Source organism: Chelonoidis abingdonii, chromosome 1, assembly GCF_003597395.2.
Source record: "Chelonoidis abingdonii isolate Lonesome George chromosome 1, CheloAbing_2.0, whole genome shotgun sequence".
Classification (NCBI taxonomy): domain Eukaryota; kingdom Metazoa; phylum Chordata; order Testudines; family Testudinidae; genus Chelonoidis; species Chelonoidis abingdonii.
The window spans coordinates 130,153,844-130,168,633 of NC_133769.1; the positions used below are offsets into that span (position 1 = coordinate 130,153,844).

At 40.2% G+C, this 14,790-nt stretch overlaps 1 protein-coding gene across 2 annotated transcripts in view; it reads right to left on the minus strand.

Annotated features, from left to right (window-relative positions):
- Positions 1–2,923: 2,923 nt before the first annotated feature.
- The window catches only part of ARFGAP3 (ARF GTPase activating protein 3), a 90,843-nt gene continuing 78,976 nt past the window's right edge, over positions 2,924–14,790 (minus strand). For both annotated transcript variants that reach the window (XM_032762497.2, XM_032762496.2), the window contains 2 exons: positions 4,809–4,930; positions 2,924–4,051 (listed from right to left, as the gene is read on the minus strand). In XM_032762497.2, the coding sequence (XP_032618388.1) occupies positions 4,034–4,051; positions 4,809–4,930 (140 nt within the window). In that variant the 3' untranslated portion in view covers positions 2,924–4,033. The remainder of the gene's footprint in view (positions 4,052–4,808; positions 4,931–14,790) is intronic.

Genomic DNA, 14,790 nt, shown 5'->3' on the forward strand with positions numbered 1-14,790 from the left:
TTGCTGTGGATTCGCTTCCCAGGAGAAAAACTGAAAGTCTCCACTACTTGCCCTGTTTGATTAACTGAGAATGACCAGCCTGATACCATCCTCATATAGTTTGTGCACTCACTAATGATAGCAAAAAATAATGGAAGTCTTCAGAGTGCAGTGTACTGCAACATGCTGTGCTAGTGATTTTTTTTTTTTTTAAACACAGAAATTGTCAAAATATGTAAAAGAAAAACACAAGCCTTCCTGTCTTGAACACACTGAGTTGGACAAAGATTCTCTAAAAATACTGTATCTCTATCACTCCTTCAGACAAAGTTTTGTTAAAATTCTAGGCTTGTATTCCAGGCATGGCCAAACTGCTGCTCATGGAATCCCCCTTGGGTCCCCCCACATTCTCTGCTTACCAGACTGGGGGCGGGGGGGAGCTTGGGGCTTCTGCCCTGTGGCAGGGTGGTGGGGGTAGGGGCTTCTGCCCTATGAGGAGGAGGGTCTCAGGGCTTTAGCCCTACGCATGGTGCGTGTGTGATGGGCCTCACGGCTTTAACTCTGCATGGGGTGAGCACACTGGGGTTCAGGGCTTCTGCACCCTTGCATCTCAATCTGGAAGGCAGAGAATGGGGGTGGGGGCACGGGAGGCACACACATGGGGGGCTCCAGGAAGTACTTCAAGAGAATTTAAGCCCTGGTGAACCCAATGGTGTGAGAGTGAGACTGACGGACAGAGACGCTCGCACATGCATATTATGTCAGGAACTTGCACCATTCAGTATTCCGTGCTGTGTGCACCTTGTGTGCTCATGATCTCCTTGCATTCCACAGAATACAGGCTGTGTTTACTATTCATAAGTCACATTTGAATAATTTTAGCTTTAAGTGTTAATCCTACATTAATTTTGTGGATGACAATGACATCTTCAAATTGTAAGAATACAAGTATGAAGAAGAAAACCAAAGTATTAAGCCAGAATGAGAGGAAGATTTTGCATTCACTGTTAAAGATGGCAAACCCCTGTGCCTTACCTGCAATGCATCATTCACTCACTACAAAGCGAGCAACTTGAAACATCACTATGAAATGAATCACAATAACCTTTCATCTAAATACCCTCCTGAAACAGAATTAAGGAAAAATAAGCTAACCACATGAAAATTATGCCTAAACAGTCAACAGACATTACTTTTAGCACAGTAAGGAAGTTGACACAATGACCAAAGCTAGTTTTGTTACATCATGGAATATCACTCATGCTAAACGTCCATATTGTGAGGAAGAATTTGTTATGAAGAATATCGCAGAAGTGGTTGCACTTTTAGATCCAAGTAACACAAAACTTCAATGACTAATAAAGCACATTCCAATTTCACACCACCCTGTGGAAAGGCGTATCTCCCCAGATCAGTGCTGATGTTGCAAGCAAGACGCAAAACGGATCTAAAGAATTCTCTACCATACAGCCTAGTTGTTGACAAATCTACAGATATACAAGAAAAACCACAACTAGCAATATTTGTTCACTGTGTTTCTATGTATGAAAGAAGAAATGTTGGTCTTAGTGGCGCTAAAAGAAAAACCTGCATTGTTGACATAAAGCATTGACAAATGCTGACGTACTGTTGGACAAACTTGTCAATGTTGCAACAGATGGAGCACCTGCAACGGTGGGAGGAAAAAGTAGGCCTTATCAGACTCTTGAAAAACGATCCCAAATATCTGGAGTTTCTCCCTGTTCACGGTATCATCCATCATGAACATCTCGCAGGCAGATACTCCAAGTATGAAAATGTTACAAAAACGGTCCTAGAAATTGTAAATTTTATACGGTCAAATAGGAAGACTCATCGACAGTTCAAAAATATAATCAAAGAGCTGGATCTTGAAGACAAACCTAATGACGGATGGAGACCCACAAGGCCTCTTGCTTTAGCAGTAGTTAGCCATGATATAGTAAGTAGGATGTTACAATTTTTTTTAAATGCATGCGTAAAGGTTGTGTCTTGTGGCTCTCAAACTTCTGAAGATTATATTTGTGACTCAGAGGGTCAGTAAGTCTGGCCACCCCTGTTATATTCCCTCCACAACATTACTGTTTTTTGTTTTGCTTTTTTAACTATCAGAAAGAATGTAAATCAGATTTTTTCTATGGTATGTTTGCTTTTAAGATAACTGAGGGGTTTTATTCTGACAGACATTACCTGTAATTTGTTATGGTTACATTTATGCTTATTTATAATTTATCAACCTTTCCCACTTGTGATTTGTTCTTTCTACAGAGCACATGCGAGAAAAAAAATGTTCCTCACGATATACATACCAGTCTTTCCATAGAACCAAGACTGTGAATAATCACCTCATTCATATAACAACATTTCATTAATACCATTATTTATGCATGGATGTTTCTAACATGGCATTTCCTTATACAACGTGAGGTGGAATTTATAAAAGCAGTTCAAGTCTTCTGTAACTAGATATCAGGGCTGAAACAACGATGACGACACTGTCCACTAAAGTAAAGCTGTGTAGTTAGCCAGAAAAAAGCCCAGATGTGTACAGCTCTTATAAAAAAATAAAGGATTTTTGGATTAATAAACCAGGATGTATCAGACAGAGCAGCAAGTAAAGATTAAATTGAAAGAAGAGCTTGAATCAAATTTGGTCAGTTAGATAGGAAATGTAGATACATCTGGACACTACATTAAAATCTTAATACACAAAAAGCTACTAGCACTGTATGTTCCTTTCCCCACCCCAAATCAGCAGTGTTTTTTACAAACACAGCAAACTGATATGAAATGGCCACTTTGCTGTATTTTAATTAAAGACAAATTCCAAACAGCAAGCACAGCATTAGTATAGAGACCAAAAGTGTGGTGAGTTAAGAAACTAAAGACTGGCCTCCTGCATACATGTGTGTAAGAAAAATACAACTGATTTCAATTGTTTTTATTAGGTATTAGCAGTTTACAAATTTGAGATTTGTTTAAATAAAGCTATAGAACAGAATCAGTTGGAAGCTCATTTTGGGTTTTTTTTTAAGATCCACAAAATTTGCAATATACTTTGTCAATGGCAAATTCCAGGCTGTCTAAAACACAACCCCACTATATTTTCTTATTCACATATTTCGAAAGTTATCAGAAAACTAAGATTGTTCTAAAAATACTTAACAAAACTAAATAGTCAATTAAACTACTCTATTTGTCCCTATAATTATGTATACTTGAATTTTGTTCATTTTGTACACGATACTGATTGTTTAAAAGCACTTAAGGAGACTACATTGCAATTTTGTAATAATTCTCAAAGTTATGAATAAATAGATCCCATGACAAAATTAAGTTTGTTACCTTACATACTCTGAGTATTTATATATCTCATACCTCACCCTAAACAAAATATTTTCTAGAGGAAATAATGCTCTAAAGGTAATATTCCCTTGTCATTTTAATGCTAAACAACATGAATTTCAAGAGCTTCTATTTCCTGACAAGCAAAGGTCCAAATCAAGTCCTGTATTTTGCTATAATACACTAAATACCATCTCAATGTATGATTTTTTTAAATTAAGATTTCATTTCTACAGGACACAAAAATTGTCAGCAGCCAAACTATGTATACATGTAGCACCTGAGGTTTATGACTACAGGTGCAGAGATTCAGATCAGTAATCTCATCTTTCCATGTAAAGCATCCATCTAGCCACCTTTTTCTTCTCTGCCCTTCAGCCAACTTGGGGGGTAGGAGGAAGAGAGAGAGATGTACTGTATGTAACACTAAGGACATTGGAAGATACAACACTATAAAGGAACAAAAGCATAAATGATGTAACAAGTTACTACAAGGTTTTTGCTACATAAAAATAAAGTGACAGTCAAAAAATTCCAAGAACCAGAAAGTAACATGGTAAACAAAAATGGCAAAACAACTTGGAAAATATTCTAGAGCCTTAAGACGGCCTTCATTTCAATCAGCAATGTGATCACTGGCGTATCTGGAAATTCTTCTTTAGTGTACTTAATTATGTTGATATGCAACTGGTTAAGAACTGTATCGGTCCTAAAAAAAAAGAAAAGAACAAAATACTCACGGGCATGTGTTCCACAGCAAGATAAATTAAATACAGTAATAGTCATTAAAAGTAAGTGAAGTTTAATTTTTAAAGCCGCCACATTTAGAAAACTGGCCAAGATTTTCAAAAATAAGAGCTTAATATTGGGCTCTTGAATTTCAAAAATGTCAAACACCTAACAGCGCTCACTGATTTAATCTGAGCTCAATGGGATTTGATGGACATTTGGTACTTTTCAAAACCAGGCCTCTTACTTAGGTGCCTAATTATGAATTTAGGATTTTAACTTTCAGCAGCTATATTTTAAAATATTGGTCCTTCCATCCAGGGACTCTGTAGTACATTCTTCTATCACATCAGCTACAGAGACAAAAGCCTAACAGTTAAATTACTACTAGTTACTCTAAAATGGGATATGAGCAACAAATTTGCTTGATAGAATGCACGTTCAATTACTATAAGAAAAGGAACATGTCAGTCATTTTTAAGAGTCTCAACTGTACACATGGAAACTTCTCTAAGAAAAGTGAATTATTAATTGGAAAGTCATAAAAAGCCTTAAATATTTTACCATCTGTTATGAAAGTTCTCTGACATTTCAGCTACATTATATAAAAATGATTAACCTCCCCCCCTTCCCTCCAAAGGAGTTCATTAACAGGAATCATGTGACTAAATCCTCATGACAAAACTTCAATATCTATCCTGTTTTTTTAATATTTCTTACTTTCCTAATTTACTAACCTGTATAGAAGTCATGACTCCATTAGCAAGAACAGAAAGTTTTCCAGCCACTGATTTCACTCCTTGTTTAAACTGAGCCATATCAGGAGCTGAAGGCAAGACATTTGCAATACTGTAATTTCCTATATAGGGGATAAAAAAAACATTTTATAGTGATATTGTATTAAAAATAGCGTGTTTTTAGAGCTATTATCTACCACATTGAACACCAATCCCATGAATGTCTGAATGTCCGTACCAATTAAAGTTCTAAAAATTAAAAGTAATCTTTAGATCTAAAACAACTAATCAAATTACTCAGACTCCTCTTGCTTTATATTTTCATATTTCCATTTGAGAATTTGTACATATTCCTACCAAACACGCTATTTTCTAAAACTGTACACTCCATATACCAAGTTGAGCAATTACACTCTGCCAACATATAAGAGTCCTCCTGCAGTTTCAATTAGATACAATATTACTAATTTCCTTTCCTAAACTGTTACCTAGTCTTGCTGAGTGTTGTTAAACAGCTGCTGTATTTCACTTCAAAGATGGATGCACTGGTATAGGTGTAATTCCAATACTACCTTTGGGAGGAATTTAGGGTGATGCCATAGGAAACGTCAGAGGGCCTAAGCGGTTTCTGCAGGGTCAGCCTATCCAGGAGGTGCAGAGATGGGAACTGGCAAGATGGGAACACACACTGGTGAGTGTTCCAAATGCATGGGTACCAGGGCAGTCACTGGCACCATTGGATCCCGTTTGCACCTAGTCTTACTCTCCACATGTGGAAGCTTGGACATTGGTTCAGTTGGATCTGCGCACATCTCACCCAACTTGGCCCAGCTAGGGGAAGAAATGCTGTGCTTAGGAGCAATCTATGATGGGGATCTGCTCTTATGCTCGTGACAATGTTTTTTACTCTAATGTTGATACTTGTCCTTTGTCTTCAATACCAATGGATCGGGGGCACATGAGGGGATTGGAGGGGCTCTCACTGCCAGTGATGGTTGCTACCAGGGACTTCACTGGTCCAGGACCAGAATGTGCCCTCAGTCTAATGGCTTCCTCCATCAAGTACTTATGGGGGCAAAGCTCTCGAGCTTCCTGTGTTCGGGGAATGAAAGACTTGCAGATGGAGCAGCAAGCCATGATCACAGGATGACTATGAGCCGCCAATATGACATGGCTGTTAAAAAAGCTAATGCGGTCTTGGGATGCATCAGGCGAGGTATTTCCAGTAAAGATAAGAAGGCGTTAGTACCATTATACAAGGCACTGGTGGGACCTCATCTGGAATACTGTGTGCAGTTCTGATCTCCCATGTTTAAGAAGGATGAATTCAAATTGGAACAGGTACAGAGAAGGGCTACTAGGATGATCCAAGGAATGGAAAGGAGACTCAAAGAGCTTGGCAAGTTTAGCCTAACCAAAAGAAGGCTGCGGGAAGATATGATTGCTCTTTATAAATATATCAGAGAGATAAATATCAGGGAGGGAGAGGAATTATTTAAGCTCGGTACCAATGTGGACACAAGAACAAATGGATATAAACTGGCCATCAGGAAGTTTAGACTTGAAATTAGACGAAGGTTTCTAACCATTAGAAGAGTGAAGTTCTGGAACAGCCTTCCACGGGGAGTAGTGGGGTCAAAAGACATATCTGCTTCAAGACTAAGCTTGATAAGTTTATGGAGGGGATGGTATGATGGGATAGCCTAATTTTGGCAGTTAATTGATCTTTGATTGTTAGCAGTAAATATACCCAATGGCCTGTCATGGGATGTTAGATGGGATCTGAGTTACTACAGAGAATTCTTTCCTGGGTGCTGGCTGATGAGTCTTGCCCACATGCTCAAGGTTTAGCTAATTGCCATATTCGGGGTCGGGAAGGAATTTTCCTCCAGGGCAGATCGGCAGAGGCCCTGGAGATTTTTTGACTTCCTCTGCAGCATGGGGCACGGGTCATTTGCTGGAGGATTCTCTGCATCTTGCCTCTTTAAACCACAATTTGAGGACTTCAATAACTCAGACATAAGTTAGAGGCTTGTTACAGGAGTGAGTGGGTGAGATTCTGTGGCCTGAATTGTGCAGGAGGTTAGACGAGATGATCATAATCGCCCCTTCTGACTTTAAAGGCCATGAGTCTATGTGTGTCTTGTCGTGGCAGTAAAGACAGCTCTGATACTTGTCACTCACAGATAATGAATGCAGGCAAGAGAAACAATTTTTAAAATTATGGAATCTGGGGCATAGTCCCCAGGTGGAGAAAGTTCCCCAAACAGGGAAAGAACTACACTAGTGTATATATCACTAAAACAACAAAATACAATTATTTGCAACTATATATACAGAACAATGAGTGGTCACTCTCTTAGCAAAACAGAGTGTGCAGGAACAGGGGTTCCGACTCAGGCCATGTGGCGGTAAGAGGGAACTGAAGAGACATTGACCCACACCATCTATTATACCCTTGGCTTGAAGCACAAGGGGATGCACCACGCATATGCAGGTTAATGGACACTTCTTCCAGACTCAGGTGCATCCCACATGTGAAATACACATAGGTACCATTATTTGAAGAACTAAACAATTTGCATTTTAGCAGACAATTCCAGAGGGAAATGAGTAGTGGTGTCACCCCTGTCTTGCAATCTTGTGTGCCTTACAGTAGCTCTCACCTGGGCTGCTCACAAACAGCCTTCCAGCATGCAAGCCACACCTGGAGTGTCTGTGTGTAACTGCAGCCTGCCAGGTACACCTGGTCTCTCACCAGCCTGAGTTATACTGCAGGGTGACCTCAACACACCCCCAGTCGCAGATCTTCCCCCAGAAATCTTTGTCCTGTGCTGCCCAACCCTCTCCTGGCCAATACAAATGTATTTAATGCATTATTTCTTTATAGAAATAATATGCCAGTTCATTACCTCAAACAGCTATACAGACACTTCAAATTTAAAAAGACTGGATTAGATAAAACAGTAAAACAAGCTTATTAACAACAAAGAGAGATTTTAAGTGAGGACAAGTAGCGAGGTATAAAAGTTAGAAATGATTACAAGAAAAAAAAAAAAAAAAAAGAGAACACTCTCACTAGTATCTACTTACGAAACTAGCTTAGTTGCAAAGTAAACTCTCTCACCTCAGGCTCCAGCAGATTACTGACCAAATTTGCAAGTCAGGACCCCTCCCCTAGAGTTCAATGGCTGTCTCCTTTTGTCTTCTCAGTTGTGGAGAATTAGGTGGGCAGGGAGAGAGAGAGAGACAAACAGAAGGACTGCAGTTAACAACCCTTCCTCTGCTGGAAGGGGGTGAGACCACAGTAGTGGGTACTGCTGGAGGGCAGTGTCCTGAAGTGGATGAAGACTGTCCTGAAGAGGACGCCACTGAGCAGGGAGCAACGCGGGTCCAAGGGCAGCAGAACGGAGACAACAGGCGAGCTACCACGCGGCCTACCATGCGGCGAAGATGTCCCGGAGTGGTCAAGAGCTAATTCCTGGAGTGACTGACAGGGGGTGCCAGCGGTGGTGAGTTGAACCCCATCACAGTCCTGTATAGGAGTAGGGTATTTTATGGGAGGGTAGATGCTGGTCATGCCCTTTAAGAATCATTTAAGGTTTGGATGAGCAAAGATGGTAGTTCCATCTACCTTATGTAGTGAGGTGACTGCTGCTAAGCTTACCTTTATGCAGCTATTGGAGAGGCACGTCTTTTTAAGACCTAGTATATAGTCCAGGACTCTGGGTGGAGGGACAGAATGAGGAGACATACGATAAGCCTCATACCCGGTGCAGAAATGTATCCACTTATGAGCATAAGTCTTGCGTGTGCTCCGTTTGTGACTATTCAAGAGAAAATCTTTTAACTTTTTCAGAGTAATCATGATCCAGTCCCATTAGCCATGGATGAACCAAGGCCTTTAGGCGGAGAACCACTAGGTTGGGGTGAATGACACGGCCGGCCTTCTGTGTCAGGAAGTGAGGAAGTTGTGGAAGGGTTCAAGGAGGTTTCACCACCATCTGTGTTAGGTATGGGAACCACGTCTGTCTGAGCCAGGTTGGTGCAATGAGTACGACTCTGGCTTTGTCCTGTCTGATGTGTAATACTTGGCTTACTAGAGAAATCAGGGGGAACGCGTACATTAGTGGTGCTTCCCATTTTGTGGGGAGGCCATCGCCCAGTGAGTGGCGGCTGAGCCCCGCTTGGCAGCAATATTGAGGGCATTTTGTATTGCGAGCTGTTGCAAATAAGTCTATAGTAGGGAACCCCCACTGGTTGAATATAGTCACGAGGGTCTCGTAGTCCATCTCCCACTCAGGGGTTTGTGAGAAGTGTCTGCTCAGATGGTCTTCCGTGGTATTCTCAAGTCCTGGCAGGTAAACTGCAGAAATGTCTATATTGTTGGCTATGCACCATTGTCATAGGTGGACTGCCTTGATGCAGAAAGGGTATGATCAAGCTCTGCCCTGTCGGTTTATATGAAACATGGGGGCTGTGTTGTCCATGAGGACTTTGATGGTATTGTTGTGGATAAGCAGAAGGAAGTGTTTGCATGCTTTTGTTACTGCCCAGAGCTCTAGAATGTTTATATGTAGGTTGGTTTCTGCTGGGGACCAGCATCCCTGGATGATGGCGTTGTCCAGATGGACTCTCCATCCCACTACAGAGGCATCTGTGGTGATTGTTATAGTGGGAGTTTTTTGTTGGAATGGGACCCCTGAACAGATGTTTTGCGGTTGTATCCACCATTTGAGGGAATCCTTCACTCTCATTTCTTAGATGCAGGGTCCTTAGACACGGTTTGTGTGCAGCCCTTGTCTGAGGCTGCCGCTGGAGACCGTTGGCCAGGAGAAGTCCTGGACTCTAGGTCAGAGGCTGGCCTAAGGGATTTCTCCATCATTACTAGTTTTTGTTGGAGGTCCCTGGCTTTCAGTGTCCTGGCAGATAATTTCTTGCAATGTGGACACTTCTGTAGTATATGGGTTTCCCCGAGACAGCATGACCATCCGATACAGTAACAGATAGCCTGTAGATCAGACAATGTTTAAAGCCAGGGGGAACCAGGCATGCCTAAGGTGAAGGTCACCACTGGCAGAGACCCGCTGGTGGTGGGCGGGCAAACAAAATAACACTTTGTTTTTTAAAAATCAGTAAATAAGGATAAGAAAACAAAAGAAAACCAGCAAAAGGGATAAACAGAGATGGTCATATAAGCAATTTTACGAGATAGACAGCCGCTGCTGTCTTTCTGACTCTAGCCAAAGGTGGTAGAGAAGGAACTGAGAGACGGTTGGCTGCGCACGCTAAATGGCCACTTGGGAGTGGTGAGAGACAGATGTCGCACATGCATGGCCAACTGGGGCACTGCTACTACAAATCTCTGATTACAAGCACAGGGCGTCAAGACACCTAAAGTAGAGGACCTACAGGGACACTCTTCGAAGAACCCTGCGTTATCCATCTTTTCCCTAAGATGACAAAGGTGCCAGCCCTTTGACTTTGGGGGATCAATTGTGACCCAGGAGTCTGGTCAGGAATCTTGATGGAAACATGTGACAAGGATTTTACCTTGTACCTAATCTAGCTTAAATTTTAGTTACTAGAAAACATTTTATCTTTATTTCTCTTGTAACCATTTCTCACTTTAATTCTTATATTCACTTAAGATCCATCTCCGTAACTAAACTTGTTTTATTTTTAATGTCATCCAGTCCAGTGCTGTGTTTAAATTCAACTCTCTGTTAACTCCAGTTAAAGTAACAAACTGTTGAATACTGACTCTTTAAAGGAGCAATGGACCTTAACATTCCTCTGCTTGTTCCAAGATCAGGTTGGACGTTTTAGAACACACATTTTTGGGAAAAATTGGGGCTGGGAGAGCGTGGAGTTTCCTTACCAGTTGTTAACCAAGACTTGTGAAGACCAGTGGAAGTCTCTGATATTGTAGGCAGGCTCCAGGATCCAAAGTATTGGACCAGGGTTGCCCAATACATAGAGTGCATACTTGTTGCTGACCGTGAGTGTCCCAGGCAGAAAATCACAGTAGCAAGGCGTTGTGAAGCACTCGGGGTTACATGGTAAGATATGACAATTCTTCATTGGTCTGGACTGCACCTCAGAATGTGACATTTATTACAAGACTTTTCTAGATGCTGGCAGCTTCATATGGTGTGTAATACAAACAGTTGAACTCTGCTTCTTCAGAAGGCATAATTTTTCTATAACTGTTCCTTTTATAGGAAAGGTCAGAAGTTATAGGGTCAAGACAATCAGGAAGCTCAATCAGAAATTAACAGGTTGATGCTTGTATAGACAACCTAATGGTCAGACCCATAGTGTTACAAAAGGTCGCACTAAGAATCCTAGTGATTAAACAGTGGCAGAAACATATTCAGAAACATCAAGGGTGAACACTCAAATTTTTTGAGCAATCAGTAAATTCACTGCATAATATCAAACTCAATTTGAGCTTTTAAAAATATTTTTAAGGTACTTCAGTTATGGGCTTCACAATACACTAACATGGCTCAAAATACAAAAAGAGTTGCTTGCTACTGCAGCATGTAACTTATAAGGTAAATGCACATTAACTAAGTTATATGCCAAAGTGCAATTTTAAATTTCCTTATCTGTGGATCATGCCTCATCATCATTCCTTATCTTCTTCCGATGGCTGCAAAACATATTCTTTTCTCACTTTTCCACTACAGTGAAATGATACCTTATGGGCAATAAGGAAAAAGATGCAGTCCTATAAGACTGCATCTTACATTATGGGTAATCTGATCAGATATCATCCCTCCAATTTTTTATATTCTTTCCTTAAGAAAAGAGCTTTTTTCCTATAACCACAATCAAAACAACTATTCTGACCACTTGCAAAAATTCTTGCTCGTTTTATTCAGCAAGAATTTGTCACTATTTTAGACTCTCAAAAGGCAAAAGATGCCAAACTTTCTATTAAAACTACACCCTTGTCGTCTCTAATGGCAAGTCTACACCATGGCTGTTTTAGTGACCAATGATAATTTGAATTGGTACCTTCCCACCCATAATTTCTAAGACACTAGTGATGCACGTTGGTATTTAATGTTAAAACCTGTTCAGGATAGCAGAATTTATTTGTAGTGAAAGATGCAAAGTCATTTTCAATAATACATTTTCTGCACTGCCCTTAAGGTCAGTATTGGCTATTTCTATAGTGGTATCACCAGACCTGTGTTCTACAGACTCTTTAGTCAAATCAACATTGTGATATGGATTCAAGTTTCACTTATACCTGTGAGACCCATCTGAAACAACAGTAGCAAAGACACAACCAAGTTTCTGAACTGCAATTTTTACTGTCTTATGAACTGTGTCACTTCAGATATCCTTTGGTCTTCTAATTTTGAAAACCAAATTAATAAAAATGAAAATTCCAAAAAACAAATATAAATAATTCAGATATAATGTAAATTAACACCTTAAGCAACTTAATTCTTCTCACGGCTTTCTGGGAAGCATCTTGCATTTTTGTCAGTAAAACTTGATCAGTTAGTGCCATTGACAATCAATAACTTTGAAATTAATTACACTAGAGGCTGTTTTTGTAGCCTTTCCTAGCTCTTTTTAAAAAAAAAAGATGCAGACATTTAACCTGAGATTTTTTACAAGAACACGCACTTTGGAAAGTGTTTTACGATAAACCCTAAGTGCTGTTCACGAAAGTGAATCTTTGAATTTAAAAAATGGTGTTTTATTCTGGCAAGGACTCGAGAATTTCTATAGCTTTTTTGTTGCCAATCGGTGAATTTCATATTACCTTCATTTTACAGAGAATCACTGTCTGTGTGCTTCTCAAAGTTAGGCAATTGTCAGAAGATAAGGACACTACCTCTCCACCATAGTTGAAGGATGAGTGTGTAACAGACTGACTACTGTGTGCATTAAAAAGGACAGTACAAATCACTACAGTATATCACAGGCTGATACTGGCCCTGTAAGAGGGTGCAGGGTCAGTGCACTCTGCCTCATCTGCTGACCCAAATGAGCTATAAAAGAGAGCACCTGGGACTAGAGAGGAGGAGAGACCCCTTTGAAAGGGAGTCTGTGAGAGTCAGGCTGAATGCCAATCAGGAAAGAGGCAGAGAGCACAGACATGGGGTGCCTGCTCCATGGGAATAGGGACCCCTAGAGAGCTAGGACTGCCAGAGATCCCTGGGAGGGGAGGGAGTGGGAACCTGAGAGGAACTGTTCTGAAAAGGGGCATCCAGGGAGAAAAGCCTGGATGGCAGTGTTCAGGGAACAGGACACAGAAGCTGTAATTAGGCACAGCAGAACTGCCAGAGTCCCCTGGGAGGGAAGGCAGTGGGCACCTGAAAGGAAAAGTGAAAAATTCCCCAGGAACTGTAACCCAGGGTGCATAGAGGAACTGTTTTGTTGTCACAATAAAGCTGCCTCAGAGACTGTGGCATGGCAGGGGACCCATTGTGGGCAGAGGAGAAGCTACTACCTTGTTACAGTATCTTCCCTCCCTTTATTATTTTCTTAGTGATACCAGCCAAAAAGAGTTTGTAAAAGTCTCTCATCTATGGCAACAAAATTCTATCTTTATTTGATGTACTTCCTAGAGTACCATAAACCATATGGATTCTTCAAGTGGTCAGTAACGAAGAAGAATGCTACACTGTCTTCACGAGATGTAATACTTTGTACTCAAATATTGATACCTACAAGACATTTTAAAACAAGATAGTATATTTAAAGCGATGGCTTCAACCCAAATTTGAATCTATTTTTAAAATAGAAGTTAAAAGTAGTTTCAGACAGTACGCCTCCCCCAATCCTTGTTTTACAATCATATTTTTCTATTTCCTTCCCATCCCCTCCCTCCATTGCTGTATGAAAGCCTCACATAAACCACACAGAGAACTGATAAGAGGGGGAAACATGAAACTGACTCCACAAAAAGTGTGGTTAAATGCACAAAATAAAGAAACTGAAAAAAAATCCCCTTCTAATTGCTACAGTAATTGTAGATATAAACTATAACACTAATACATAGGTTAAAAATTCAGGGGAAAAAACTAGTTTTTAAGTTAGTGTCCCCCTTTATACACATACAGACATACACACACACACACACACACACACTGCTGAGGATATTAGTGAACTGCCATAGTTCTAAGTTAGTCACTGTGGCTTCCTTCCTATCAAGAGTCTTCCAAGTTACTTGAATTTAGGTGCTTTTGACTAAAATTCAATCTGAGAATTCATGCTAAGTGACACTGCTGCATTAGCCAGTAAATTAACAGTGCATACCTTACTCAGTGAGGTCAATACAATATCAAATGTTTTCTCACTGGAGCCAAAATGAAGACAATGATTTTTTTAAAAATTTTCCACAATTAACTAAGATATTGAAACTGAATTGTGTGGCTGTTTTTTAAAGTGAAATTGGGATGTTGGGTATTTTTCACTTTTCTAGACTATATTTATTACTTATGAATTTTTAACTATTCTTCAAACAATTTTTTTTAAATTATCTCCCTTTCCTCACTGGCTACAGAACTGAAACCCAACTAATTAGAGTACTAAAATGCTCTGATGTCTCATGGTCTTTTATAGCTTCATGCCATGCTGACTGGTCAAATAAATAACTGGACTAGAATGACAACGTACCAAGGCTGAAACTATGTCCCAGCCTAAATTTCAGCCAACCCAATACCTTCCCTTTTATCCTCTCTCCTTCTCCCCCTAACCCTACCTATGACAAACCCCACCTGCTATTGCACCCTGTTAATTCAAGCGGGGCAGGACTGAGATAATATAGACTGGGCTATTGCATAGCTTTCTTCACAGAAACTCAACTAGGCAAGTAATATTGCCTAGTAGTAAGTATTTGTTAAACACACATATGCCCTAAGGCATTTAAGGAAGAAGAATTTCAAATCTAGTAACTACTCTATTGAATCAATTACTCCCTCAATAATAATTTTGACTTTTACCAAATGTA